Source organism: Pongo pygmaeus, chromosome 23 (assembly GCF_028885625.2).
Source record: "Pongo pygmaeus isolate AG05252 chromosome 23, NHGRI_mPonPyg2-v2.0_pri, whole genome shotgun sequence".
NCBI lineage: Eukaryota > Metazoa > Chordata > Mammalia > Primates > Hominidae > Pongo > Pongo pygmaeus.
Window position 1 is genome coordinate 34,113,467 of NC_085931.1, and position 24,281 is coordinate 34,137,747.

The following is a 24,281-nucleotide window of genomic DNA, read 5'->3' on the forward strand; positions in this document are numbered from 1 at the left end:
GCCTCAGTCTTCTCCCCTGCAAATGGGCCACGGCCTTTCCTCTCAGGCCAAAATAAGGATTGAGGCTGGGTGCAGTGGCTCACCCCTGTAATCCTAGCACTTTGGGAGACTGAGATGGGGGGACTGCTTGAAGTCAGGAGTTAAGACCAGCCTGGTCAACATAGTGAGACCCCATCTCTATTGGTTTAAATTTTTTTTAAAAAAATTAAATAAATAAAATAAGGATTGAGGAGTGACTTGTACACCAGTTGAGCCCACCTCCATCTCACCCCTGCGGAGCCCCAGAGACACAGTCCTCCAGAGCTCAGACCCGGTGGTACTTGACTCCACAGGCATAAAACCCCGTTTGTCTGTGGGCCCTTTGGAATCACCAGGTTTTCGGGGCTCCTGAAGGATAGTCCCGACCTGGCCTCACCTGGGCCCTGGCCCCAGTGCCCCTGGTGATATCCAGGTGCTGGGCAGTGATCACCGCCCCCAACCAGCCCACCTCCACCAGCCCTTCCCAGAATCCTGCCCCAGGTGTTGGAACTGTGCACAGAGGAGGGAGCAGGCCCCAAGGGAGGCCTGCAGGGGCTCCCGATGGTGAAGGCTGCTGTGTCTAGCTGTTTCCTTCCGGACCCACTCCCTCTGGGCTGCGTCCCCGGCTGGTCCAAGCCCTGATCCCTGGGATCTGGGGACCTCTTCCCGTTTGCTGTTGCCTGAGAACCAGGCCTCCCTCTGGAGAGGATCACAAGCTTGGGTTTCACTCCGGGCTTAAACTTGGAAACCCCCCAGGGGCGTGGCTCTGACCGAGATGTTTTCCTCCAGCCTGTTGCCCAGTCCCCATTCCTCAGACCTCAGCTTCACCTCCCGTGTCATCAGCAGGGTGAGCTGGACGCCTAAGGGTCTGAGAAAGCGCCCGGGGTTCCCAGCATCAGCTGGCCACCCTCTGCCTAAGAAAGCGCCAGGGTCGCGGCACCCCCTGGTGGCTGATCCTAGGTAGTGTCACTGCCCAGCCCCAGTAAGGGAGGGCCTGGCCCCAAAGTCCGAGGGATCAGGGTGGGAAGGGGCAGGGCTTGGTGTGAACCTTCCCTGGCCCCCAGCTACGCGCCTGGCTCTCCCCATGCTGAAGATGCTGAGGCTAGCTCCAGTGCCCGCATTGTGAAGATCTCCGAATCCCACCTCTCTGTTCCTCCCCAGCCAGATGGCTCCATTTCACACACAATACACTGAGGCCCAGAGAGTAGGGAGCCAGGCCAGGTAGGCCACCTGGAGCCTGGCACAGTGGCCTCATTTATTGTGCTGCTCTGCTGCTCACAGGGGAAACCCATCCCCCAAAGTCCTCTTCCTGGTCCTGGTGAGTATCTTGACCCTGGATTGCTTGTCAGCCTTGTCCGCCTGGAGCAATCAGTAGCCAGCAGGTTCCCCGCCTTTCCTGGAGTCCGAGGCAGCTGCCCAGCCACCAGCCGTGCGGACGATGGCTTGCACCACAGCGATGAAGGTGGACGCGATCTGGGTGTGATGGTGCCGGGTCTCCAGGGCTGCAGTTACTGCCTGGGGGTGGGAGGAGAGGGGAAGCCTGAGCAGGGCTCCAGGTGCCACCTGAACCACACCTGTGTGGTCACAGGCCTCAGCCCAGCTGGTGCCATTTCGGGCCAGGTCATCAGGAAGAGCCGGTTGGGGCCTGCTGGGTCTCACTGGAGCAGGGGGTTTGGCCCTCACGGTACAGGGGCTCCAGATGACCCAGGCACTAGAGAGAGGACATCAACCGTTGTCCACTCTGTGATGATCCAGGCCTCCAGCCCAGGATGCCCTGGGGCCCCACACTGTGACTCAGTTTCTCCAACCCCCGGCCCACCTGGTCAATGTTTCTCTCCACTGTCGTGACGTTGGGCAGAAGCTGGTTGTGCAGCCGGGGCTCCTCCACGGCCCGCTTCACGTCATAGCCGAACCAGAGGTTGTAGATGATGGCCTGGGGCATGGGAGTGTGATCAGCATGGCCTGGGGGCTGTGCAGGGTGGGCAGGGCCAGGGAGAAAAGGGGTGACACATACCAGTGCAGTGGCCGTGGTGATCTGCGTGCCCCCAGAAGCTCCCACCACCATCCGGACCTGGCCGTCCTGGCCCACCATGATCGTTGGGCACATGGACGAGAGCGGCTGCTTCCCTGCAGCCGATGGGAGAAGACAGGGATGCCCGTCAGCTGCCTGCCCAGGACACCCGCCCCTCTCCACCCGAGTCCCCCATCCCCGGACCTCTACCCCATACCTGGCTGGATGAAATTGGCAGGTGAGGGGGGTACCCCAAACTCGTTGGTGATGCTGGGAGAGCTGAAGTCATCCATTTCATTATTGAACAGGATCCCGCTGACCGGGGAGCGGACCTTAGAGCCAAAGCTACCGCCCAGCCAGGTCAGACAGCGCCCAACCTCGCCTGGCCCAGCCTGGTCCCTATCCACCCACTGAGGCTCAAACATACTCACTGAGAGGCTCAGGACAAGCTACCAAGGTTGGGCCTCAGTTTCCCACCAGGAAAAGAGGTGATGGAGCCACCTTACTGGATAAGTGGGCAGTCCCTGGGCCACCCGCCCCTGGCCCTGCCCCACCCAGGTGGCCCAGCAGCCCCTACTAGAGGTTGATGGTGCTGGTGGCAGACACAGCACTGCCGTCCTCTGCGATGACAGACAGGTGAGCAGTGCCCCCATCATCTGGCGTGTAGAACTCGGGCTTGTAGTAGGAGATCGGGTGAGTGGTGTCGTCAGAGATCTGGGCCCGGAGCTGGGCAGCGAAGAACTCGGAGGTCATGTTGCGGACCACCTGCCGAGACCCCAGAGCTGGCCTGAGGAGGTGGGGAGGGAGGGTGGGGAGGGGGCACAGGTCTCAGAAGGCCCCTGACTGTGGCTCTGACCACAACCCTCTGGCACCCACAACCTTCCGTGGCTCCCCAGGACCCAAGGGCAGGCCCAGGACCTTGCATGACCAGTCTGACTCCCTGTCTCTGTCGCGTTCCAGCAACTCTGAATGTCTGTCTGCCTGGTCCTCAGCCTCCAGACCCTTGCCACATTCAATCACTCATTCCTTCATGCAAAAAATATTTCTAGAGTTTGCACTGCATGCCTGGCACTGGGGAATCAACAGGGAACAGACACTTAGGTCCTGCCCTCATGCCAAGAAAAACAAGCACACACAGGGAAAGTACTGAAACCACAAGCCAGGTAAGGGGAATCAAGAGGCATGAGGTATGGGCAGAGTGGTCAGGGAGGGCTTCTCGGAGGAGGCAACGTGTGAAAAGAGCCTGGAATGCCACCTAAATGGTCAGTGCAAAGGCCCTGAGGCAGGCGGTATAGGCTGGTGAGTGATAGGCAGAGAGTGAATGGGGTGGGCGGGGAGAAGAGGATGAAGATGCAGGCTGGGGCCCAACCCACAGGACCTCCTAGGTCCCATAACAACTGGCTTTTGCTCTGTGCCGTACAGGCTTAGGGCAGAGGAATGAGCAGGCTGGGGAGTGTTTTCACAGGGTCCCTCTGGCAGCTATGACGGGGATAAGGATAAAGCCCAAAGGGGAGACTGTGGGTATCAACCAGGCAAGAGATGATGGCCTGGGTGGGAGAAAGAGAAGAATCAAGGATGGTGCTGACCAGGGAGGTAAACCCTGCAGAAAGGGCAGGTTTGGGGATGGTCAGGAGCTTGATTTTGGATACTTCATCAGACCTGAAGAGCATGGGTGCACATATTAAAAAAAATAATAGTAAGCATGGGTTCACGGGCAAGGGCGGGCTGAGAGATAAACATGGAGGTATTGACATTGAGTGGCTGCTGGATGCCGTGAGCCTGGCCAAGGTCCCCAAGGCAGTGGCGAGGAGGAGATGAGGAGGTTGAGGAGGAGACAGAGAGGATGGACCCGAAGGCCGAAGAAAATGCCTCAAGAGAGTTTCAACGCCGGGCTCAGTGGCTCACGCCTGTAATCCCAGCACTTTGGGAGGCCGAGGCGGGTGGATCACGAGGTCAGGAGATCGAGATCACGGTGAAACCCCGTCTCCACTAAAAATACAAAAAATTAGCTGGGCACGGTGGTGGGCGCCAGTAGTCCCAGCTACTTTGGGGTCTGAGGCAGGAGAATGGCATGAACCTGGGAGGCGGAGCTTGCAGTGAGCCGATCTCGCGCCACTGCACTCCAGCCTGGGCGACAGAGCGAGACTCCATCTCAAAAAAAAAAAAAAAAACACACCTGTAATCCCAGCGCTTTGGGAGGCTGAGGTGGGAGGATAGTTTGATCCCAGGAGTTTGAGACCAGTCTGGGCAAGACCAGTCATGGCAAGACCCTGTCTCTAAAAAAAATACAAAAAATTATCCAGGTTTGGTAGCACATGCCTCTGGTCCCAGCTGCTCAGGGGGCTGAAATGGGAGGATTGCTTGAGCCCTGGAGGTTGAGGCTGCAGTGAGCCAAGATCACACCACCGCACTCCAACCTGGATGACACAGACTCTGTGTCCAAACAAAAACACAACAAAAACAAAACAGCCAAGGGAGCCTACTGTAGGTAAAGAGAAGGGACAGCAGGTTGTGTCACCCCGACATCCTGCTGTGCTATGTTCAAGTCTCACTTTTGAGACACACCCTGAGGTGTGACATCAGTAACCTACTGTGGAATCCCTCAGAAAAACATGAATCCCAATAGACGTGGGTGGAGACGGAGAGAGTTAGGAAATCCGGCAGAAACGTCCACATTGCAGACTCCAGGGAAAGGGAACATTGACGCTTGGGCAGTTTTGGGTTTTTTTTACATTTTTGTAGGTGTGAAAATTTGCAAAATGAAAACTCGAGGAGAGTGTGGTGAGCTGCGTGAGATGCTACTGAGTGGGGCCTGATGGGGAAACTGAGGCTGGGCATGGCGATCTGGTGGCACGAGGATAGAGCAGGGGAGGGGATACCCTGAAGGGAGAGAGGACATAGCCCAGCCATGTTTGCTGTAAGAGGAGCAAAGGACAGAAGGAGGCAACAGATGGAAGTTTCTAGTGCAACAACAGCTGCCTTTCTTTTGGGAATAATCCGTGATAAAGAAGTAAATGGTCAGAGGCAGAAAGGAGCATTGTAGGAACAGCACCCTGAGCCAGCGAGTGGATGAAGGAGCTGGCCTTAGCCAAAAGGGAGGGCAGAGGGACACGCTGTAGTGGCCCTGTCCCCTCAGAGAGACAAGACACCAGGTCACTGGCTGCAGCGAGAGTCAGAGGTGCAGAATGCTCACGGGGAAAGAGAAGACACCACCCGGGCAGCTGAGGCTCCTCCTGGGAGGTCACTGGTCAGTGTGTGGGGGTCTGCAGATCCGCCCAGGAATGCCAAGGAACCGAGTAGGTAAGGAGGGATGTGAGGATCCTCAGCGGGAAGAGATATGACAGGGTCTCACAGGGACCCAGCATGGAGCTGGGGCACCTACTGAGTGAGTGGGTCAGGTGGTACAGGGCTGAGGGTGGCATCTGGGAAGCATTAGTTTGGAGTGACAAGGAGTGGTTGGCCGAGGTCTCTGTTCACCTGGCCCTCTACCTTTCACCCATCCGTCTCACCATGCCCGAGGGCTGCAATGCCCCCATGCATTCCTCATCTCAGCACTGAGCACTCGAGAACCACAGCATGTGCAAAGGGCCTGAGGTAGGAGGGTGGTCACTAATTCCCCACACTGTCAGTTCTGTGGGGCAGAAGCCAAGACTGGGGGTCACCCACCAGTCCATCCGAGCACACAGTAGGCCTGCAATCAAAGTTTGTGGCAGGAATGGATTCATAAAGCATATGTGAGGCTGCAGCCGCCCTGGGGAGCCCACCTGGTACCTCTGCAGCAGGCCCCACACCCACAGTGGGCCAGCCCCTGCCCCTTACCTCAGTCACATCCACAAACTTGGGGTCCCCAAGCAGGGTCCTCTTGGCGTAGGCAAACCGGAAAGCCTCTACAATGCGGTGGTATGTCAGGCCCTTCTGCTCAGGGGTCTCCACGCTCTCCCGGGAGAAGTTGTACCCTGGTTGATCAGAGCCAGGTGCACGTTGCTGAGCCCCAGAGGCTCTGAGGAGCTCAGAGGGTTAACACCTGCCTGAGCCACTTTGCCCACCTCAAGGAGCGTTTAATAACCAATAGCAGCAGCTGCTTCAGAAGGCTGTGGTGAGAGTGAAGTAAGGTGAGGGCTCCCGAGCCTGGACCTCACGTCACACATCAGCTCTGGCCATGCATGACCAAGTGGCAGGGTCACCCACTGGACCAGGGTACCCTCTGGACCAGGCCCTGCAGCCCTGAGCTCCTGCACCTCTCTCCCTCCTGATGACTCCTGTTCCTCCTCCAACCCTTGAGCATTGCCCGCTTCAGCCCTGTCGCTCTGCACTGCCTCCTTCAGGACATGGTGAGCTGTGACGCAGGGACACTTCCTCCGGAGCTCAGTGATGGAAAGACGTGGCATGGGGGGCGTGCAGAGATGCAGCAGGGGTGGGGCGTGGGGAGAGAGAGGCAGTGTCATGGGTCCTACCACACGGCTGTGGTGCGACCACTCACCTTTGAGGATGTTGAGGATGAGGGCCAGCACGGGCCCACTGAGCGGCGCACTGGGCATGTACAGCACCGCGTCTCCCAGGCTGATGTTCAGCGGGTGCTCGATCAGCTCAGCACGGTAGTTGTTCAGATCCTCAGCTGTCACAATGCCCCCTGCAATGGGACAGCAGCTCGAATGGGCGCTGGGATGGGGCTGCACCATCGCGTGGAGGACGGAGCTGCAGCAGTGGTGTTGGGGGCAGGCAGGGCTGCACTACGGTGGTGGGGAAAAGCCTGTACCTACCAGCGAGGACAGAGTGCACTACTGGAGGGGTGGGACTGTGCCCTGGGAGGGGCAACCTCACCTCCTTGGGAATCTCACCCCCTCCTGAACTCCTGTTTCCCTGACACTGCTCACCACCCCACAGCCAGGCCGGGGCCACCTGCCCTCTGCCCGCTTGGCTTACTGGCTTCCTGTCTGCCTTCTCTCATCTGTGGCCAGAGAGTGTTTTCTTTTTTTTTTTTTTTTTAGAGATAGGATCTTGCTCTGTCACCCAGGGTGGAGTGCAGTGGCTTAATCACAGCCTTGAACTCCTGGGCTCAAGTGATCCTCCAGCAGACCCTCCCCAGTAGCTGAGACTAAAGGCATAACTACACCCAACAAATTTTAATTTTTTTGTTGGGTTTTGCTATATTTCTGTTTTTTGTTTTTTTTTTTTTTTTTCTGAGATGGAGTCTCCCTCTATTGCCCAGGCTGGAGTGCAGTGGCGCGATATGGGCTCACTGCAAGCTCCGCCTCCCAGGTTCACGCCATTCTCCTGCCTCAGCTTCCCGAGTAGCTGGGACTGCAGGCACCTGCCACCACACCTTGCTAATTTTTTTGTATTTTTAGTAGAGACAGGTTTCACCGTGTTAACCAGAATGTTCTCCATCTCCTGACCTCGTGATCCACCCGCCTCGGCCTCCAAAAGTGCTGGGATTACAGGTGTGAGCCACCAAGCCCGGCCAGGTTTTGCTATATTTCTTTTCACTATGCTTTGAATTTTTTATGTTTTCTTGTTCCCCACCCCCACCCCCACTATATTTATGTAGATTCTCAATATTTTTTTTGTAGACTCACTATGTTGCCCAGGCTTGTCCTGGACCTCCTGACCTCAACTTCTACCTCAGCCTCCCAAAGTGTTGGGATTACTGGCATGAGACACCAAGCTTGGCCTCAGAGGGCCTTTTCTTTTTTTTTTTGAGATGGAGTCTCACTCTGTGGAGTGCAGTGGTGCAATCTCAGCTCACTGCAACCTCAGCCTCCCAGGTTCTAGCGATTCTCCTGCCACAGCCTCCCAAGTAGCTGGGATTACAGGCACAACCCACCATGCCTGACTAATGTTGTATTTTTAGTAGAGACAGGGTTTCACCATGTTGGCCAGGCTGGTCTTGAACTCCTGACCTCAGGTGGTCCACCCGCCTCGGCCTCCCAAAGTGCTGGGATTACAGACGTGAGCCACCGTGCCTGGCTCAGAGGGCCTTTTCTAAGTGGAGAATTCCTGCCGGTGTCCCTGCCGCCTGGCCTCTTCTCTTCATGATGAGTGGATAGAGGGAGGGAGGGAGGCTCTTAATTCTCTTGGAGTCAGCTCCAGACAGACAGGGTATTGGCATGCCAATTTCCAGCCTCAGTGGTAAAGGTCAACACGCTGATCACCCTCCTCCATGAAACAGTGACAAAAATTACCTGAAGAAAGCCACAGCCAAGCTCCGGGCCCCTGCCCCACAAATCCCCTTCCCCATGCCTCTCCTCAAGGCGACCCTCATCCCTTGTAACCCTCTTGGTGAATCAAAGCCCCCTCCCTCTACCTGGGCCGTAGCCCAGCTGTTCCTCTGCTAGGAATCCCTTCCTCTCTCTGCCTAACAAAGTTATCTGCAGCCCAGCCGCCACCTCCTCCAAGAAGTCCTCCTGGATCTTCAGGCTGTATTCTAGTGCTTCCCTAGCCCTGGCTCTTGCCTACACCTGCATTTACCCCACCAGGGACTTGCTCTCCTGGACTGCATGGCCTCTCTCGGTTTTGATATAAGCAGGAGCTGTGGACCCACATGGCCAGTCACTGACCCTCCTCCACCAGGAACTTCCTGCAGGCTCAGGCAGGACAGGAGGACCCCATGGCTCTGGGCCACAGCTCAGGGTTTCCACTGCAGAGTTCCTCACGCAGGCCCCTGAGGTTACCCACTCACCGGCTGCCTGGATGTCCTTCACAATCTGGGCCGTGAGGCTGCCGTTGTAGAAGGCCTGGGCACCCTCGATGGCCAGCGTCTCGTAGGTGTCAGCCAGCCGTGGCAGGGTCAGTCTCTCCCCCTCCCGAAGCACCTTTCCGTCCTGGCAGAACACCTCACTGGCGCAGAGGGGGCTCACATGAGGCAGCAGGTGGGGTGGACTCAGCTAGACCACCCCCAACACCTGCCCACATAAGAGACCAGCATAAAGCAGGGGCAGCGCCTGTCACAGGTGGGTGGCCCCGTCACTCAGCGCTTGTCCTCCTAGTGTCCCTTCCGGGAGCCTCCTAGTGTCCCTTGCCACTCAGGACACATGGCCAGCCACAGTGGCCACTGGGACCCCACGCTCAGAATGTGTCCCCACACGTGGTAGGGAGGGTCTGTATCTCCTCATCCCATTATCAGCACAGGGTCCTGAAGGCAGAGGGCCGCTCCACTGCTGGTACAGCCTGCAAGGTCCTTGGGCTGTGCCTGCCCTGCCTATGTCAGGGGGCTGCACCCACAGACATACCACAAGACAGGTTGCTGCTCAATGACAGTCCGCTTGTTTTCCAGGGCTGCCGCCAAGCCCTTGCCCACGGGGAAGCCCTGGCGGGCCAGCTGGATGCTAGGCTGGAAGAGGCGAGCCCAGGGCAGCCGCCCATGCCGCTGGTGTGCCAGCTCATAGCCTCGGATCTCCCCAGGCACTGCCACTGACAGCCCCCCTGGGGAAAGAGAGCCACAGTTAGCGACCCTGAGTGGGCGACATTGGAATCTCTCGCAGGCAGTATCCGAAGCACATTCCTTGACTCATTTTACAGGTGGGGCAATGAGGCTTAGGAGGAAAGATTTTTTTTTTTCTTTTTTGAGATGGGGTCTTGCCATCTTGCCCAGCCTGATCTCGAACTCCTGGATTCAAGCAATCCTCCCACCTCAGCCTCCTGAGTAGCTGAGATTACAGGCGTGAACAACCACACCCAGCAGAAGGGGATTTTTATTTTTTTATTTATTTTTTAATTTTAATTTTTTTTTTTTTTTTAGGAGGGGATGTTTAATTTTTTTTTTAGGAGGGGCTCAGCAGGTAGGAGTGTACATGGACCAGGGATGTCTGAGGAGGGCACAGGAGGGGAAGCAGTAGTATGCGGCTGGGTTTTGCTGTCCCAGGATGAGGTGTCTGTCTGTGCAGGTGCCTGCATGTCTAAAATCCTGTGCCAGGCCAGACCCCCTCCCATCTCGCTGACCACAAGGCCTTATCCTGTAAGACTCATGGGCTCCACCAGAATGTGCCAAAGCAAGAGCAGGTCCCACCCTGACCCAGGTCAAGCACAGGCCACCTTCAAGACCAAGCCAGCCCCAAGAAAGGGCTCCCTTCCTCTTTTCTACTGCCCCAGAGAGGCAAGACTGAGCCTTAACCTCCGTCCTGTCCCCTCTCCCAGCCTCAGTTTCTCCATCCAACCAGAAGGGTTTTTGTTTGTCTGTTTTGAGACAGGGTCTCACTCTGTTGCCCCAGCTGGAGTGCAGTGGTGCAATCACGGCTCACTGCAGCCTTGGCTTCCCAGGCTCAAGCGATCCTCCCACCTCAGCCTCTGAAGTAGCTGAGACTACAGACATACCCCACTACACGTGGCTTTTTTTTTTTTTTTTTTTTGAGATGGAGTTTCACTCTTGTTGCCCAGGCTGGAGTGCAATGGCACAATCTTGGCTCACTCCAACCTCCACCTCCCGAGTTCAAGCAATCCTCCTGCCTCAGCCTCCCAAGTAGCTGGGATTACAGGCATGCACCACCATGCCTTGCTAATTTTTGTATTTTTAGTAGAGACGGGGTTTCACCAGGTTGGTCAGGCTGGTCTTGAACTCCTAACATCAGGTGATCCATCCTCCTCAGCCTCTCAGAGTTCTGGGATTACAGGCGTGAGCCACCACTCCCAGCCTAATGTTTTATTTTTATTTTTTGCAGAGACAGGGGTCTTGCTACATTGCCAAGACTGGTCTCAAACTCTGGCCTCAAGCAATCCTCCCACCTCAGCCTCCCAACATGCTGGGATTACAGGTGCACCCAGCCTATAAGGGGTTTTGCCTTCCAGTTCTGACTTTCGAGGAGGTCATTGGAAACAGACCCCTGGGCCTGCTTCCCCCACTGAGCCCCACTGTCCATAGGGACACTACAGACACTGACCCTTTCCCCAGAAAGGTACAACTATGGCCTCTGCCCCCAGGTACTCTCCTGCTCTTGCCAGAGATGATGGGGCCATTTGGCTTGGCTTGGCAGCTGCGGCTCTAGAACTGCCTCTCCCACCCTGAAGCCTGGCACAAGTTTCCAAGAGCTGGTGGTTTCAATTCCTAGAAGCTGCGCATACATCCCGGAAGGTCTGACACCCAGCACATGATTCCTTTCACCCTGCAGTTAGACAGAAGTTCTTTTTTGTTTTGTTTTGTTTGTTTGTTTGTTTTTGAGATGGAGTCTTGCTCTGTCTCTCAGACTGCAGTGCAGTGGCATGATCTCAGCTCACTACAACCTCCGCCTCCCAGGTTCAAGCGATTCTCCTGTCTCAGCCTCCCGAGTAGCTGGGATTACAGGCACAGGCCAGCACGCCAGGCTAATTTTTGTATTTTTAGTAGAGATGGGGTTTTGCCATGTTGGCCAGGCTGGTTTCAAACTCCTGACCCCAGGTCACCCACCCACCTCAGCCTTCCAAGGTGCTGGGATGACAGGTGTGAGCCACCGTGCCCAGCCAAGACAGGAGAAGTTCTAATCTTTGATAGCAGACCAGGGTGACGATGCTTAGCAACAGTATTTTGTATATTTCAAAGTCGTTACTTTGGTGCTAACACCCAGAAATGAAAAATATTCAAGGTGACGGAGACCCCAAATACCCTGCCTTGATCATTATATACTCTATGCATGTAACAAGCACTCACATGTACCCATAAATATAGAAAATATCATGTATCAATATCAGAAAAAAATCTTCTCCTGACCTCAGGCCAATCAGGCTCTCATGCCACCACACTTGCCAAGCTCTCTGGTGACCCCAACACTGCCAAACCCAGTGCCCCCTCTCAGCTTTACTGGGCTCATCACTATCCCTGAGAGCCACCCCTGCATCCCAGCATCTGGCTCCACCCGAGTCTCCCCCGCCTGCCATCCTAGCTCCTACTCTCCCCTCTGTCTTTGCTTTCTCTCCTGGTGGTCTGCTTGACATCTGAGCTTCAACCTCCATTTATGCACTGACAACTCCCAAATTGACCTGCTGGCCTGGACTGCTCCTCTGATCACCAGACCTGAGTATCTACCTGCCTGCTTGAAGAAAGCATCTCAAACTTCAACGTGCCCAAAAACAAGCTCCTGAGTGTCTGCTCAACCCGCTTCCTGAGAACCCTGCCTGTCTCCATTATGGTCACCCCTTCCTTCCAGGTACAGACAAAAGATCTGGGGTCCTCGGGGATGCCCTACACAAGCATCACACCCAACCCATCCTCAAATCTGCAGACTCCACTTCCAGCATCAGCCACTTCCCAGCACCCTCTCCATGAATTATTGCAGTGACCTCCGGACAGGTCCCCACATGCTCCCTGCCCCTTACACAGCAACCCAAGGGGTCCATTGGCCAGATCCATCCCCTTCCACTCACACACTCCACAAGCCCCCACTTCCCTCAGACAAGAAGCAGAGGCTTCACCATGACCTAACAGATCCCACACGACCTGGGCCGCTCCCCTCAGGTCACTTGCTGCAGCCTCCCCAGCTCCCCGCAGGGCTCTGTCTCTGCTCATCACACCTGGATAGCAGACCAGGAGATAGCTCCCCTGACCCCATCTCTGCATCTGGGTCTTTGCTCAGATGTCCCCTTCCCTGACTAGGTCACCCTCCATATAGTCCCAGATTTTGAGGCCCTCCAGATCTGTTTTTCCACAGCCCATAGCACACCTGCACCTGCCTAGTTTCTCCTCCCACCTGGAATGTCACAGATTTCATCTACCGTCTTTGTTTTTCACCCCAGCTTCAGGAACAACACCTGATTCTTTAAGAGATGCTCAATACATTCTAGTTAAAGAAATGATTCCTAGCGTCCACAAGGTGCCAAGCCTATGATTCCCGCATTCTCTTACCCTGAGCAACTTCATGTCTACAGATGCTGAGTTTCTCAATGAGTATTAAAAAAAAACGAAAGATTGGTCAGGCACAGTGGCTCACACCTGTAATTCCAGCACTTTGGGAGGCTGAGGCAGGTGGATCACGAAGTCAGGAGTTTGAGACCAGCCTGGGCAACACAGTGAAAACCTGTCTCTACTAAAAAATACAAAAAATTAGCCGGGCGTGGTGGCAGGCACCTGTAGTCCCAGCTACTCACGAGACTGAGGCAGGAGAATGGCATGAACTCGGGAGGCGGAGCTTGCAGTGAGCCGAGATTGTGCCACTGCACTCCAGCCTGGGCGACAGAGCAAGACTCCATCTCAAAAAAAAAAAGAAAAAAGAATCAAAGATTGAGTATGTTGCAGAAGATTCCAAAGGGCACCACCCAGGACCCCCACCTGAGGTCTAAGACTTAATATGGTGAGTGTGTCCTGCCCCTCCATCCTCCAACTTTTTTTTTTTTTTTGAGATGGAGCTTCGTTCTTGTTGCCCAGGCTGGAGTGCAGTGGCATGATCTCGGCTCACTGCAATCTCCACCTCCTGGGTTCAAGCGATTCTCCTGCCTTAGCCTCCTGAGTAGCTGGGATTACAGGCCTGTGCCACCACGCCCGGCTAATTATTGTACTTTTAGTAGAGAAAGGGTTTCACTATGTTGGCCAGGCTGGTCTTGAACTCCTGACCTAGGTGATCCACCTGCCTCAGCCTCCCAAAGTGTTGGGATTACAGGCATGAGCCTGTGAAAAAAAGGCCCAGCCTTTTTTTTTTTGACAGGGTCTTGCTTTGTTGCCCAAGCTAGAGTGCAGTGGTACAATCATGGCTAACTGCAGCCTCAACCTCCTGGGCTCAAGTGATCCTCCCACCTCAGCCTCCCGAGTAGCTGGGACTATAGGCACACACCACCACACCTAGCTAATTTTTTTTTCCATTTTTTGTAGAGATGGAGTCTTGCTATGTTGCCTAGGCAGGTCTGAAACTCCTGGGCTCATGAGGTCCTCCTGACTTCGCCTCCTAAAGTGTTAGGATTACAGGCGTGAGCTGTTGAGACCCTCCCATCCTCCAACTTTTATCTCACAATCTATTGTGCCTCCTTTGAGGACGGACAGTGGCTTCCTGGATGGACAGTGGCTTCCCCTCAGGTACCTGGGGAATTTGGGGGCCTCCTCTCCACTTAAGACCAGATTAGAAAAGAGAGACTCCACCTCACACTCTAGAGTGCCATTCCCACAAATGAACAAATGAGTGAATGGGATGCCTGTTGAAAAGGCAGGATATAGACAGCCTGGGTTCAATTTTAGCTTCACCACCTCCCAGCTGTGTGACGTCAGCTGATTTGCATGACCTCTCTGGGTCTCAGCATCCCCACCCTGTAAAATGGGAATCCACACAGCATCCCCTACCCCAAAGGAGCAGGGAGGGGTGTGAGGGGCTCATGGATGAAAAGCACAGAGCAGAGCATGGGCCCCAGTGAGCCCTGGTCCATGAGGGCTGCTAGCATAATAATTATTTTCTCCATGTGCTGCAGAGGGTGGCCCCAGAGGCCTTAGCAGAAACAGCAGAAGCTCCCGGCCCTTTACCCTGGTGATGATGGACCTGACCACTCATTGTGGGAGGGTGCTGTGGGGCCAGGAAGGGATGGGGGGGTGCTAGAACTGCCCCTGAACCCTGACGGGAGCAGGCTCCTGTGGGCAAGGCCCCTTCCCAGTGGCCCAGCTGGCTCTGCACCCATGCCCCAAGGTTGCAGCATGGCTTACCCTTCTGGGACTGCTCCGAGCTGTTGAACATGCTGGCAAAGGCCAGCCTGGGGGCCACCTCGCGGGCGTTGATGACCTCAGCTTTTCCTAGAAGGAGGAGCAGGTAGGCAGGCAGACCCACCCAAACCCTTTACGCCGCATGAGCCCAGGGACCACCCAGCTGTGCCTTGGTCCAACCCACACCCCCTGCCCCTCTCCCTCACCTCTCCCGAGGCACTCACGTGTGGCGCTGTTGTAGATGGTGAGGAAGAGGCCACCCCCGATGCCCATGCTGTGGGCATTCATGAGCCCCACACACAACAGGGCTGCAATGGCTGCATCCACCGCAGAGCCACCGTCCTGCAGTGCGTCCCTGCCATGTGGCACATAAAGGCATGAGAATCTGCAGGCTTCCATCCTGGCCCTGCATACACACCCTGCTGCCCACCTGCCCAAAGGAGGATGGAAGAGAAGTCCATTCGAGTTTTGGGGTTTTTGTTTTTAGTTTCTTTCTTTCTTTTTTTTTTTTTTTTTGAGATGGAGTCTTGTTGTATTGCCAGGCTGGAGTACAGTGGCACGATCTCAGCTCACTGCAACCTCTGCCTCCCGGGTTCAAGCCATTCTCCTGCCTCAGCCTCCCAAGTAGCTGGGACTACAGGTGCATGCCACCACGCCCAGCTAATTTTTGTATTTTTAGTACAGACGGGGTTTCACCATGTTGGCCAGGATGGTCTCTATCTCTTGACCTCATGATCCGCCCACCTTGGCCTTTTTTTTTTTTTTTTTTTTCTTGAGACAGAGTTTCTCTTTGTTGCTCAGGCTGAAGTGCAGTGATGTGATCACAGATCACTGCAGCCTCAATCTCCTGGGCTCAATTGACCCTCCCATCTCAGCCTCCCAAGTAGCTGGGACTATGGGCACATGCCACCACGCCCGGCCAATTTTGTTTGTTTGTGTGTTTTGTAGAGATGGGGTTTCATCATGTTGCCCAGGCTGGTCGAGAACTCCTGTGCTCAAGTAATCCACCCACCTTGGCCTCCCAAAGTGCTGGTATTACAGGCATGAGCCACTGCATCCAGCCTTTGTTTTATGAGACAGGGTCTCACTTTGTCACCCAGGATGAAGTGCAGTGGCACAGTCTTGGCTCAATGCAGCTTTGACCTCCTGGGCTCAAGCAATCCTCCCACTTCGGTCTCCGAGTAGCTGGGACTACAGGTAAGAACCACCACACTTGGCAATTTTTTGTCTTTTTTGTAGAGATAGGGTCTTTCTATGTTGCCCAGGCTGGTCTCGAACTCATGGTCTAAAGCAATCCTATCGCCTCAACCTCCCAAAGTGCTGGGATTACAGTTTCCTCTTTTGCTTTTCTTTTTTTTTTTTTTTTTTCTGAGACGGAGTTTCACTCAGTTGCCCAGGCTGGAGTGCAGTGGCATGATCTTAGCTCACTGCAACCTCTGCCTCCTGGGTTCAAGCGATTCTCCTGCCTCAGCCTTCTGAGTAGCTGGGATTACAGGCGCACACCACCATGCCTGTCTAACTTTTTATATTTTTAGCAGGGACAGAGTGCACCATGTTAGCCAGGCTGGTCTCGAACTCCTGACCTCGGGTGGTCTGCCCGCCTCAACCTCCCAAAGTGCTGAGATTACAGGTGTGGACCACCTTGCCCAGACAGTTTCCTCTTTATCAAGCAAACAAATGTACATGACTTTTATAATTGGGACAAAAAGGGAAATTGCTATACTTTATTAATAATTATGTTTTTCCTGGCTAGAGATGGTGGCTTACACCTGTAATCTCAGCACTTTGGGAGGCCAAGGTGGAGGATCACTTGAGGCCAGGAGTTCAAGACCAGCCTGGGCAATAGAGTGAGACCATCTCTACAAAACAGTCTTTTTTAATTAGTCAGGTGTGATGCACGCCTGGAGTCCTAGCTACTCAGGGGGCTAAGGTGGGAGGATCGCTTAAGCCCAAGAGTTCAAGGCTGCAGTGAGCTATGATCATGCCACTGCACTCCAGCCTGGGTGACAGAACAAGACCCGGTCTCAAAATATCAAAAACATAATATTTTTTCTGTTTAAGTCTTTAGGAGAGAACTGATCTTTGTATATAACATGAGATAAGAGTCTAAAATAGAATAAAACAGTAGAGGCCAGGCACCATGGCTCACACCTGTAATCCCAGCACTTTAGGAAGCTGAGGTAGGAGGCTCACTTAAACCCAAGAGTTTGAGGCTGCAGTGGGCTATGATCACTCCCCTACACTCCAGCCCGGGTGACAGAGTAAGACTCCAACTTAAAAAAAGAATAAGCCCTTCATGTCCCTGTTTGGGAACAGCGTTCTTTGGGGGGAGGGGGGAGGGATGGCATTGGGAGATATACCTAATGCTAAATGATGAGTTGGTGGGTGCAGCACACCAACATGGCACATGTGTACATATGTAACAAACCTGCACATTGTGCACATGTACCCTAAAACTTAAAGTATAATAATAATGAAATAAAATAAAAAAGAAAGAAATTGTCTCCTAACCAAAAGAAAAAAAGAAAAAAAAAAAGAATAAGCTGGGCGTGGTGGCTCACACCTGTAATCCCAACACTTTGGAAGGCCCAGGTGGGTGGATTACCTGAGGTCAGGAGTTCAAGACCAGCCTGACCAACATGGTGAAACCCCATCTCTACTAAAAACACCATAATTAGGCCAGGCACAGTGGCTCATGCCTGTAATCCCAGCACTTTGAGAGGCAGAGATGGGAGGATCACAAGGTCAGGAGTTCAAGACCAGCCTGGCCAACATAGCAAAACCCCGTCTCTACTAAAAATGCAAAAATTAGCTGGGCATGGTGGCACATGCCTGTAGTCTCAGCTACTGTGGAGGCTGAGGCAGAAGAATCACTTGAACCTGGGAGGTAGAGGTTGCAGTAAGCCAAGATTGCACCACTGCCCTCCAGCCTGGGTGACAGAGCAATACTCTGTCTCGGAAACGCACACACACACACACACACACACACACACACACAAATTTGTTGGGCGTGGTGGGGCACGCCTGTAATCCCAGCTACTTGGGAGGCTTAGGCATGAGAATCGCTTGAACTTGGGAGGCAGACGTTGCAGTTAACTGAGATTGCACCACTGTACTCCAGCCTGGCAACAGAGCAAGACTCCATCTCTAAATAGATAGATAGATAGATAGACAGACAGACAGATAGGAAGAAATAAGTAAAAATAACAACCAAACAACAAACCAGTGGAGTTTATCCAAAGAGACAGAGACTCTTAGAACTGAGAAAAGGGGCCCTGCTTGGCTCTAGGAGACCCACACTCTGCTCTCGGAGTCACCGTCCCCTTCCCAAAGGCTACTGAGAGAGTCCAAGCGAAGCTTACATGTGGGGAAACTGAGTCTCAGAGGGGTGAAGGTATTGCTCAGGTCCACTTGCCCAGTTTTCAGGGCCCATGTCCCATGCACTGCCCCAACTCACCTCCCAATCTCCGAACACTGCTTGGCATCCGCAGCCACGGCAGCCCTGGCGTACACATGGTTGTCAGGTTCCTTGGAGGCCGAGGGCAGCCAGAGACAGAGGCCAACAATGACCAGCACCAGGACCACGGCCAGCAGGCCCAGCACCACTACTTTCTTCTTCATGGCTCTGCTGCACCCACGGGGCAAGGAGCAGGGTCAGGCCCAGCCTCAGACACTCCCTGACCCCTCCCCAACAGGGCACAGTCTAAAGTCGGGCCTCAGAAACACAAGGCCTGTGTCTCCTTCCCGCCTCCCAGAATATGTGCAGGCTGTCTGGCCCCCAGACCTTTGCGCAGGCCATGCCCTCTGCCAGAAGCTCTGGGCCTCATCTCTGCCCTCCCAAATCCTCCCTGCTTATCTTCAGAGCCCATCCTGGTAAGAACCCCATCTCCAGCAGCGGCCCTTCCTGGGAGCCCCCAGATTTCCACACCCCTCTTTCTGCAGGGCCTTGCCTACCTCCTCACAGTGGCTGAGCCTCCACTGCTTAGGGAGAAGCTCCAGTAGGGACGGGCCTGGCCTTGTTTCTCCTGTGTCCCCTACCTCAGCCTAGAGCCTGGCACTGTCCAGGAGTCCTCTGAAGACCCTCCACCCCACCTGGAGCATGGGGTTTAGCTTCCATAGTGCCCACAATCAGAGCACCCCACAGATTCACTGCCACGGGGCCAGGACTTACCGTCCAGCAGCAGACGGGGGCCCCAAGCCTTGCCTGGGATGTTGGCCACGAAAGACAGGAGGATTTGCTGGAAACAGCTGAGGAAATAACCAGGGTCTCCCTCACACTCTGCTGAAGCCTGTAGCCACAGAATCTTCTTCAGAGACTCTCTGATCAGGCAGCCTTCTCGTTCTCCTGAAGGTCAAGGGAGGTTACCTGAAGCACGCGCAGCCCAGACCTTTCTGGGGGACTCCGTGTTACCTCCCTCTGTCTCTAGCTGGTTTCTCTGTCTCCAGTTGAACTCTGGAGGCAAAAAGGCTGTCAGTAACAAATTTGTTTCCATGAATTCTCTCAGCATGTCTCCCAGGCACAGCTCAAAGAGGGTTTTGCACAGAGCAGGGCAGGTAAGGGACAGGGCATTCCTGCACAAGCCCAGGATGTGCATGTGGTAAGCATGGCAAAGGGGGCTCAGGGGGCACCGCCAGCCTGCCCTGCTCTGAGGCTGGACTTGCCACTCACCTGCTGTGGGGCCTCAGGCAAATCACTGAACTGTCCAGCCTGGATGACGGCAGCACCTCACTTGCCTTGCTGCTGGGAGTATTGTGAATAGAGTAGGTTAGACTGTGGGAAGGGCTTGGTGAATGGTAGCTGTGATTATCATCATGGCTGCACTGGGGACACCCCCAGGAGGCCTGAGTGGCACAGGTCTCTTGCTCACTGTATGTCCCCGTGGACTCCCTTCCAGGCTGTGCAGTGAGTGGCAGCAGTGACCCTTGGGAAGTCTCATGGCTATGGCAGCAGGTGACAGGTGTGACAACAGGGAAGAGGGATGGGGTGACAGAGGTTGGGGTTCCCCTCTCCCACAGTCAGTTTCCCACAAAGGGCAGTGTCTGCCAGCAAGCCCCTCCAATGAGCCCCAAGCTGGGTTTCCCTCCACTCCACCCTGTCCCAGTGCAGAGTGTCTGACCTCAGAGGCAGACACACTGACCCAGAGGTGGTCTAGAAATGGAGTCCCTGTGCCCTCCCCCCACACAGGGAACATCCAAATGCCATCGTGGAAGGGTGGCCACCTCCCCAGGCTTGGTGGGCCTGGGGCCGATAGTGTGATACATTTGACCCCCTCCCAGCCCTGGATGCAGACACCAAGAGCAGAGAGACCTGGCAGTAGTCATGCAGCAGCGCACACCCCACATCCCCAGCAGAATCCAAAGCAGCCCCTCATCCCCACCGTGACCACCACAGCCTGAATCCAGACGCCACCTGTTTCTGACCTGAACTCCCTCACAGCCCCTGCCTGCACTCTCTCCCTCCAACATCGCCTGCCCTTCAGTCTTCCAGAAAGCAGCTAGAGGGCTCTGTCTGTCCAACTACAGAACAGGCCCTGCCTCCTCCCTGCCCCGTTGGACAGCTCACACCCTTCACCAGGCCTGACAGCGCTCTTGCCACTCCAACACCCTGGGTCCCAGCCGGGAGTCCAGGTCAGGGTTAAGGGTTCCTGATAGAGACACCAATTCCTGGAGGTCCAAGGAGCCTCAGGAGCTGGGCCAGCAATGTGCAGCATCTATTATGGACACAGAACATTCCCATCACGTGGCCGGGTGCAGTGGCTCATGCCTATAATCCCAGCACTTTGGGAGGCAGAGGCAGGTGGATCACCTGAGGTGAAGAGTTCGAGACCAGCCTGGCCAACATGGTGAAACCCCCATCTCCACTAAAAATACAAAAAATTAGCCAGGCATGGTGGCAGGTGCCTGTAATCCCAGCTACTCAGGAGCTGAGGCAGGAGAATCGCTTGAACCCAGGAGGTGGAGGTTGCAGTGAGGCAAGATTGCACCACTGCACTCCAGCCTGGGCAACAAGAGTGAAACTCCATCTCAAAAAAAAAGCAAAAAACAAAAACAAAAGGACATTTCCACCACAAGTCATGGGGCAGGGGCCTGGCCTGGTCAGTGACCCCGTCCTAGCATGACAGCCCCCTGCACCAAGGAAGCTACCCAGTCCCGTCCACTGGGCCAGGTCATGCTGAGTGCCCTGGAGGGCATGGCCTCATCTCTCCCAGGCTCAAGGTCATGAGCTGAGCCCCCGGTCAGGGTCCTGGGGTGGTCCAGCCATGACCCAGCCTCCCCTGTCTGTTAATCTGTCTACCCAAAGGCCCAAGTAGGCTCCTGGAGGAGCAGGGGGCACCCAGCCAGGCTCAGACTGCTGGGAAGAACAGGGAGGGGAGTAGGCAGTGCTGGGCCCTGTCCCTTCCTCCCAGGGCAGGTCAGCAAGGGAGGGTGGGCCCAGCCTCCCACAGGCAGATGTCCCCGGCTCGGAGGAAGACACCCTGCTGAGGTCCTGGGCTTCCATTTCCCATCCCTCCACCCTCAAAACTCACTGAAAGAATGTCCAAGCCCAGAGGCCTGGTTCTCACCCAAACAGTGTGAGAGCTGCACACACTAGGGGAAACTAAGGCTAGAAAGTAGGTCAGCTGCCATGGTTGGCCTCAAACCCAGACCCCCTTCCTTGTGACCCTGATGGGCTTACCTGAGGCCTGGGGACAGTGGGGGCCCAGGAGAGCACTTCTTCCTCAGAAGACAGTTCCGGGCTGCACCCGCTGGGGAGGAAGAGACAGACTTGTCTGCCTGGGAAAGTCCCGGCCACAGAACTGGCTGGGCCCCCCCACTCTCCAGAATGGCTCGGAGCCACGCCTGCGGCCCCCTGCGGCACTCCTCAGGGAGCCTCCGAATTGGGACTGGGATCTGGGGGTGGCCACCTCCGAGGAGGAGCAGAGGCGGGGAAGGAGCAGGAGCGGCCGGAGGACCCATGAGCTTACCTACTCCAAGAGACCAGCCAGGGGGTGCCCAGCAGCCCTGGCGGACAGTGGGAGGCATCTGCACAGGGTGCAGGACAGGCAGGCCTCTCACAGAGGTCTAGCCTGGCTGGGAGGATGGGGAAGCTGATGTCACAGCAGCAAGGAGGCACACAGTGACTTGGCACAGTGACTCGGCCTGTCACCACATGACTAAAGTTCACGCAGCCCTGGGAGGGCCCTGGGTGGCAGGTGCTATGAGCCAGGGAAAGGGTTTCCTTCCTTTCAGACTCAGTTCCCTCCAAAGGGCACTGTCTGCCCACGAGCCCCTCCAGTGAGCCCCAGGCTGGGTCCCTTCTGGCTCTCCCTGTCCCTGTTCAGAACATCTGAAGTCATAGCCAGTGTCCCAGAGATGGCTCTGGAGGCGGTGGAGTAGTGGTGCCCCTGGCACTAGACCAGAACCCAGCCTAAGGGGCCTCACCACACGCTGCTGTCAATGCTAAAGGTGTGTTCCGGGAACGTGGCCTGGGACCCTGAGTGCAGACTGGTTCTGCTGCCCATCCAGAAACATTAGCACCCCAGGCCCAAGGAACCACCTGAACAGTCCAGAAAGGCAGGGCCCAGAGAGGGCCTGAGCTGGCCCAAGCTCACACAGCCCAGCAGTGCAGGCCTGGCCACTTGGTAACTGCCCCAAGTTACTCATGTTTCTGACCAGCCCACCAAGAAGTCTGAGCCAGGAACAGCCACGGGCCCAGCCCAGGGGACCTTGGACAGTTCTGCCCATTCCCCTGTGGCCTCATCTGCCAAGGATCTGGGCCAGAGGCTCCCTGAGTCACGGCTCCCTCCCCTGCTCCTGGGCCTGCTGTGCCTACAGTGCCGGAGAGCCCCTGCAGCCTCCACCTGAGGTCTATTTCATGGCCATAACACCTACCCCACAATCATCCTTCCAGGCTGCCCCAGCTGACAGAAGGGGACATGAAGGCTGACCCAATATTGCTGCCTGCCTGGGTCACATAGGCCTGTCCTGTCATCCACTGCTCTCAAATGGGCTCTGGCAGAACCCACCAGACACACAACTGTGAGATCCTCAATAGCCCTAGGGTGGAGGTGCTATGACCAAGCCCTTACCCTGGCTATTCCTCCCCCTGAAGATCAGGGTGACTGGGAAGATGACAGGGCAGGAACCAAGGCCCCATGACCTGTCCCTGAAGGCTAGACAGCAGACAGGAACATCAGGGGATTTGGCCCTGCTAAGTGGCTGCATTCCACAGCAGTCAGCCGGGAGGGGTCTAAAGTGGAGAGCCACAGGGCTCTGTCCCCTGCCCTGCTCAGCAGTTTCTTCTCTGCCTGAGAGCATATAAGACATGCATGTTCTCACTCATAGGTTGGAATTGAACAATGAGAACACTTGGACACAGGAAGGAGAACATCACACACCGGCCGGGGCCTGTCGTGGGGTGAGGGGAGCGGGGAGGGATAGCATTAGGAGATATACCCAATGTAAATGACAAGTTAATGGGTGCAGCACACCAGCATGGTACATGTATATATATGTAACAAACCTGTACGTTGTGCACATGTACCCTAGAACTTAAAGTATAATTTTATATATTATATATATATATATATAACATATAGGATTCACAGCAGCAGGTGGGCAGAAAGAATGTCTGAGTGGGCAAAGGATGGCCCAGATCCCTGCAGCTGACCCCAAAAGGAAAACCCTGGGCTGGGGAAAGTAGGGAGACAGAGCTGCCTTCGATGGGGCACAGCTGAAGCCTGGCAGCAGCTAAGGATTCCAGAGAGGGGAGACAGGAGGGAGGCACTTTATCAAAGGACATGTTAATAGAGGTAGGGCCTACAGAATGAAGGAGGCTTTTCCTCGCATGCTGAGTGTGTCATAGTCTGTCCCAGTCAGCCCTCTACCCCATGAATGCAGACAGGGCACCTAGGGGGAAGTGGGTCTGGGGAAGCCATGTCACCCGAGGAAAGACTGCAGGGGCTGGCCTAGAAGTCTTCTCCAGACCCCACAGCTCTTGTCCTGGGCACATAAGGTGAGTTCCCTGTCCCGAGAAATGTGCAAGCCTCAATCACCCAGAGACACCGACTCTGGTGTCAGTACCACCCACTTCCAACACACGTGCAAGCATGCACACACACAACTGAGCCTAACCTAGGCTGAACAGAGCAGCTTCCCAGGATGCAGCAGAGAGAGGAGTATGAGGAAGAGGTAGACATGGCAGCCAGTCTGAGGTTTCCTGGTTACTCCTTCAACCCAGTTTGATGGCTTTGTCACCACAACCCCAGAGCCACAAGGGTGAAACCAGAGCACAGCCCCAACCCCATTCACAGGCAGGAAACTGAAGCTTAGACAAAAGCGATTTACCGAGGTCAGCTGGCCCCAGGAGGTCTGCAGACCTGCGGGTGAGCCCAGGACCCACCCACCCCTGACCCTGCCAGCCCCCAGCATGGAGTCACTATCCCTGGATATGAGAATGCACAGATCTCTGGCGGCTTCCCCAGGACTGTCTACACTCCTGGACTGGATGCTTACTACCCAGATGTGGAGTTGGAATCCGTCTCTCACAGTTTCCACCCTTGGGGCACAGAGTTGAGAATCAGAAAAAAACACCCCTTCAGTAAGATTTAATAACCACTACCTGCTGGAAACCTGTGGAAAGAACTATCTATATCCCTCTATATATAGCTGAGAGGTGGCAGGCGCCCCCTG

General features: G+C 55.2%; 1 protein-coding gene across 12 annotated transcripts in view; it reads right to left on the reverse strand.

The window, feature by feature from the left end:
• Positions 1–1,219: 1,219 nt before the first annotated feature.
• Positions 1,220–24,281, reverse strand: part of GGT1 (gamma-glutamyltransferase 1) — a 43,314-nt gene continuing 20,252 nt past the window's right edge. For 6 of the 12 annotated variants that reach the window (XM_054469265.2, XM_054469267.2, XM_054469266.2 and 3 more), the window contains exons 2-16: positions 21,286–21,355; positions 19,279–19,347; positions 18,976–19,062; positions 18,781–18,857; positions 18,067–18,237; positions 14,834–14,964; positions 14,613–14,699; positions 9,259–9,451; positions 8,709–8,866; positions 6,510–6,659; positions 5,849–5,985; positions 2,607–2,794; positions 2,247–2,374; positions 1,838–2,145; positions 1,220–1,533 (exon numbers count right to left, since the gene is read on the reverse strand). In XM_054469265.2, coding sequence (XP_054325240.2) covers positions 1,387–1,533; positions 1,838–2,145; positions 2,247–2,374; positions 2,607–2,794; positions 5,849–5,985; positions 6,510–6,659; positions 8,709–8,866; positions 9,259–9,451; positions 14,613–14,699; positions 14,834–14,964; positions 18,067–18,230 — 1,791 coding nt within the window. In that variant the 5' untranslated portion in view covers positions 18,231–18,237; positions 18,781–18,857; positions 18,976–19,062; positions 19,279–19,347; positions 21,286–21,355 and the 3' untranslated portion in view covers positions 1,220–1,386. Of the gene's footprint in view, positions 1,534–1,837; positions 2,146–2,246; positions 2,375–2,606; positions 2,817–5,848; positions 5,986–6,509; positions 6,660–8,708; positions 8,867–9,258; positions 9,452–14,612; positions 14,700–14,833; positions 14,965–18,066; positions 18,238–18,780; positions 19,078–19,278; positions 19,351–21,285; positions 21,356–24,281 lie in introns of those variants that run through there. The other 6 variants (XM_054469275.2, XM_054469276.2, XM_063662862.1 and 3 more) reach the window with 5 other exon arrangements.